Below are 5,409 nucleotides of genomic sequence, written 5' to 3'. Positions count from 1 at the left end.
TTGAGCCCCAAGGCAAGGTCCCCTCCCTCCCACCTATATATACGGAGGTTTTAGGGCTGATTTGAGACGACTTTTCCACGACAGTCCGACCACATACCTCCACGGTTTTTCCTCTAGATCGCGTTTCTGCAGAGCTCGGGCGGAGCCCTGCTGAGACAAGGTCATCACCAACCTCCGGAGCGCCGTCACGCTACCGGAGAACTCTTCTACCTCTCCGTCTCTCTTGCTGGATCAAGAAGGCCGAGATCATCGTCGAGCTGTACGTGTGCTGAACGCGGAGGTGCCGTCCGTTCGGTACTAGATCGTGGGACTGATCGCGGGATTGTTCGCGGGGCGGATCGAGGGACGTGAGGACGTTCCACTACATCAACCGCGTTCTCTAAACGCTTCTGCTGTACGATCTACAAGGGTACGTAGATCACTCATCCCCTCTCGTAGATGGACATCACCATGATAGGTCTTCGTGCGCGTAGGAAATTTTTTGTTTCCCATGCGACGTTCCCCAACAGATTTACCCTCGCACCGTCATAGTTAATGAGAATTGGTGTTGCCTTCAAAAGAAAAAAGAATGCTCCACCTTAGTTACAAGTGTTACATAATATGCGCCAGGAAATAAAGGCTGGGTATTCATCCAATTTTTTTCCCTATAAATATAGTGTATGAACCATACAACGCAACACTAGCAATATATGAACAAATTAACACTAGCATAACGGCAATAGCAATATTTCAATGTATGAGACCATAACGACATGAATACATAAGTACTTTTGATTGATACAGTGATGATATCCTTCTTAAATATAACTCTACGGTCGCCTTTTTGAAAGAGATTGATGACATCTTCATCCTTCACTTGATTGAAAAATTATATCTCAACAAATGTAACCAAATAATTATTCAAATATTCATCACCCATTTTATTCCTTAGCTTATTCTTCACGTAGCTCATTGAAGAAAATACCCTTTGAACACTAGTAGTAGCTACTAGCAGAATCAATACCAACTTAAGAAGCTTGTAAACAATATGATATTGTTCATGCTTGTTTGTCTCAACAAGCATAACTGGAAGCTGACACAAATTTTCCAGGTTTTGAAACCTTTCATCTATATGCACATTAGTAACATCCCTCTTCTTCATCTACATCACATAAACGAAGTAAAAAATAATGGCTTCTACTCCTTATATCAACCATAGGCAATGTCATTTATAAGAAATCTTCAGATTACTAAAATAAATAGAGGGCAAAAAAAAGACGAGAGCACCAATACCCTAGACTAGTTCTTTCCAACAAGTATTGTGATACAGAGGGAGTACTTGTGATGCATCCTTTGGGTTAAGTCGACATATTCACCTCGTATGTATTCATATACCAAGCGTTGAAATAATAATTTGGTAATGCATTGCAATATTCTGCACTCCATCTTTTCAGAGTACAATGTGACACGTTGCTTGAGAGCATTGCAATAATAATTTGATAATCTTCATGACAAGATACTTGTGATTACATGCATCCACCTTTGTGGTGCATTCAGTACATATGCAATCTCTGCATCAACTTTCTAAACATCATTGAAACCTTTTTGGCACACAACAATAAAATATGATGAAAACGAACGTAAGACATATTGCAATTCATTAGTTCTTGCTCTAGCACTTTTTACGACGGATGATTTAAGCATACTAAATTATGCAAAAAGGATTGCACTAAAACTTGTGCTAGGAAACATTGCAAAGTACTACTCCCTCGGTCTTAAAATTTTTGTTTTAGATTTGTTTAAATATGATTGTATCTAGTCACGTTTTAATATTTAGATACATCCATTTCTAAACAAACATAAGACAAGAATTTTGAAATGAAGAGAGTACTATTTAACATGGACATTATGAATATTTTCTGACAAAACAAGAGAATCGCACTACGTAAGACAAGACTGCAATTTGTTAGTTAAGCAATTCTTATACGGTTTTGCTAGTTCTCAGCTAGCTGAGTTTTTGTTTTGGTCTCAATCACCTCTATACCTGGTACATTAATACACTCCGATTTATACGCGTATAGTTTTCTCCTATTTATGTCGTTGTTTTTTGTGTGTGAGCAGTCAAGACTGGGTCTTTGTGTGGTTAGAACGATAATTGGCTTTTCAACGCTAAACTTCTTTTTACCTTTTTTGTGTTGACCCTGTGCTACAAGTACTTGTGGGAGAGAAGAAACAAGGTGAGCTTCTTTTTTCTTTTTTGAATTTCATTTTCTGGTTCTTGTTATAATTTGGTTTTATTTTCTATTTTTTATTTACTGTTTCTCTGTTCATATTTTCCTTCTTTGTGTTTTAGTCTTTATTTCTTGTACATGTAAACACTTTGTAACTAATTTATTCCACTCTTTTCCCTTTTCCTAAATAAGTGTGTTTATTTTATTTAACTTGATGTTCATTTGTTATCATAGATTATAAAATTGTCTATTTGGGCTTTCTTATTCAAAATAGAAATATAAGTTGAGGTGGAGCAACTTATGACTTTTTGCATTCTTCAACTTATAAGTTGGTGATTTATTTAGAACAGCGCCTAAGTGGCCCAAACGCTTGGGATATGCGGGAGGAACTTTCTCTCAAAAAACAAAATGGTAGCATAAGAGGAAACCATAGCCGATCTTGCGGATCCATCCCCTCGGCGCAGGCGCCGCCGTCCCCCCCTCCCCGCTCCCCCGCCGCCATCCCCTGCGGCAACCCCCTCCAGGCCCACTCCCCCGCCGCCATCCCCTGCGACAGCCTTCCAACCTGCCGTCTACCGCCGGCCACCCACCACTCTCCTCCAACGCCATCCCCTGTGACAACCCCGACCCCTCCCCTGCCGTCCGCCGCCGGACACCACATCTGCTGCCTGCGTTATTATGCCTGGCTGCGTTTTTTTTTTGGAGTAAATAATCTCGCGGGAGACGGAGGCGGGACAAGATTTGATTTCCTTGTGCAATCGAGGAAGGGAGGATGCCGATTTCGGATTTAACGGCGAGGGCAGCCCAAAAGGAGTGTTTTTTATTCGGAGTTGACAAGTTGTAATCCGGATCCTCCTCCCTCTCCTCTGAATAATCTCCTCCTTTTTGGAGTCGGGGCCGCCTATATCGATCTAATAAATTGGTGTCCCCGATTTGTTTTTCGCCGGCGATTGTTGCGGCGCTCTAAATTAACAGAGGAGGAATAAGGGGGATTCGAATAAGGCGCGTCCTCCGTTGTCAAGGATCCAATAAGGTGGTTATTCTAAGGTCATTTGTTGATCCCATCAGCCATGAAGAACAAAAATGGTCGTCCCAGGGTAAGTGCCTGCTTATTTTGTGTGTTTGTCCTTCTCTTCGATTCGTCGTCATGGCTAGGTTGCTGATTTGTTCTTCTTTTCCTGCTAATAAATGCAATGCAGAAATCAGCTCTCAACCAAGCCGCTGCTGGCAACAAGAATGGTCGTCGCAAGCGGAATGTAAGTGGGTCTGGTGTTTGTACACAACCTAAGGTTCATCCTCAAAACGCTGATTATTTCTTGTTCCAGCTAAAGGCAACTCGCAACGAAGCCGCTGCTAGCAACGCAAACGAAGACAGGCTCAGCAAGCTGCCCAATGACCTTCTGCTCAACATTCTGGAGAGGCTGGACACGCTCGATGCTATTAGGACCTGCATCCTCTCCAGGCAAATGCTGAAGCTCCCCACCATGCTCTCACGCCTCTACCTAACTTTCAGCCTCAAGGGAGTGCTCCGAACCAACCATGCTGTGGCTTATGTAACTGATAACATCTTGAGCACAAGGAGCCCGGAGGTTACCATCAGCGAACTCAAAATCAGATTTCTCTTGTTGCCCAATGACTCTCTAATCATTGGCAGATCTGTTGCCCGTGCCATGGCAACCCAGAAGGTTGCCGCAGCTGAGTTTGAGATTGTAACGAAGAAGCGTTATAGCCTCTGCTCTTCTGCTGACCTCCTCCAGTTTGGGAAGCAGTTCAATGATTTATTTGGTGCTTGTCCGCATGCGTTTGCTGGCCTTACGAGCCTGTGGCTGCAAAATATGAGGTTTGGTGAACTGGACATTCCCAACATCCTCAGCACTTGCAAGCTCTTGGAGTATTTGCGTTTATCCCATTGCGACTCAGGGGTCCATGCTGTGCTGCAAGTAGAACACGATCAACTTGTTGAGCTCGAGGTCGACTATGGGAAATTTCAGAGGGTTGAGCTGATATCTCTACCAAAACTCCAACGGATGACCTATGATAATTGGTTCTCTTCTCAGGATCCATTGTATTTTGGTTTTGTACCACAGCTTTCAAAGCTGAGCCTTATTAAAACTCGCATCCGTTCGGACAAGACTCTCGAGTTAAGTCAGCTCCTTGCCAATGTTCCTAACATAGACTATCTGCGTCTGGATTTTCGAAGTGAAAAGGTACCAATAAGTCATTTGAATCATATCTGTCCATTCTCACTCTATGATGGTTACATGTGACAATAGTAGTTTTGTTAATTGTTTTTTTCTATACCAGATTTGGATTCTGCCAGAATGCCCAAAACTGCTCAAGCCTGTGCTCAACAAGCTACAGCATGTGAATCTGGACCATCTTCCTGAAGGATGTGATTTAGCTTGGACAATGTTTATTCTTGAAGCTGCACCCTCCCTGAAAGAGCTGTGCATCACAGTGTGGGATCATTGGTGCATAATGATAACAAACAAAGAGTTGCGGAAGAAATATTGTTTCTGCGAAAAGGCAGACGTGAAGTGGAAGCCATATGCCCCTGATTTCAAGCACAAGAATCTGGCTAAGCTCACCATCTACGGGTTCCAACCTGACGACAATTTTATGCGATACATCAGGTGTGTCGCGGAACATGCGGTTAATATAACAGAGATATCCCTGCATGACAGGAAGGTGTGTGGGCGCTGTGGCGACTTGGATCCTGAGATCAAGGACAGTGTATGTCCATCAAGATATCCACCGACAGCCGAGGAGCGGAAGCAGATAACAGAGGCGTTGGGTTTGTCTTCTGTTGCTGTGGTTCACTTCCGGTCCTAATTAAAAAAATGTAGCAGTTTCTAAGTCATCTGTGATATCATCTTCATAACTGGAAGGAGTTCATGAAACTCCATAATTCAGTAGTTATTATGCTTGTACTCTTGCTTTCCTTTCAATTGAAGCTTTTGCACTATTGGGAAGTATACTGTGTTTGTGATGCATGGAAATAATAATTGTGAACTATTGAAAACAAGTTGACATCAGTTCATCTTTATCCATACCAGTGTTGAAATAATCATTTGACAATGCATTGCAATGGTATGTGCTCTGATGTTCCTTTGGAAGGAAAATTGTGCATGATCAGATATTTGCTTTTACACACATCCACCTCTAAACTAATTTTCCGAACATCACGCACAAGCACCAT

At 42.4% G+C, this 5,409-nt stretch overlaps 1 protein-coding gene across 1 annotated transcript; it reads left to right on the top strand.

Moving 5' to 3' along the window:
* Positions 1-2,639: 2,639 nt before the first annotated feature.
* On the top strand, positions 2,640-5,182 carry LOC123401328 (putative F-box/FBD/LRR-repeat protein At4g00315). Its single transcript, XM_045095113.1, has 4 exons — positions 2,640-3,307; positions 3,410-3,466; positions 3,536-4,417; positions 4,515-5,182. Exons 1-4 carry the CDS (start codon positions 3,281-3,283, stop codon positions 5,040-5,042), a joined length of 1,494 nt encoding a protein of 497 aa, XP_044951048.1. The 5' UTR covers positions 2,640-3,280; the 3' UTR covers positions 5,043-5,182.
* The last annotated feature ends 227 nt before the right edge of the window (positions 5,183-5,409 follow it).

This window comes from Hordeum vulgare, chromosome 6H (genome assembly GCF_904849725.1).
Source record: "Hordeum vulgare subsp. vulgare chromosome 6H, MorexV3_pseudomolecules_assembly, whole genome shotgun sequence".
Lineage (NCBI taxonomy): Eukaryota > Viridiplantae > Streptophyta > Magnoliopsida > Poales > Poaceae > Hordeum > Hordeum vulgare.
Note: the sequence above shows the minus strand (reverse complement) of the source record. Positions and strands in the feature narration are given on the sequence as shown.

Bases quoted from the DNA above. Each gene is read 5' to 3' on its own strand.
- LOC123401328 (XM_045095113.1), top strand. From the start codon at position 3,281: ATGAAGAACAAAAATGGTCGTCCCAGG. The intron at 3,467-3,535 runs GTAAGTGGGTCT...TTCTTGTTCCAG, and splicing joins ATGGTCGTCGCAAGCGGAAT to CTAAAGGCAACTCGCAACGA. The intron at 4,418-4,514 runs GTACCAATAAGT...TTTCTATACCAG, and splicing joins TGGATTTTCGAAGTGAAAAG to ATTTGGATTCTGCCAGAATG.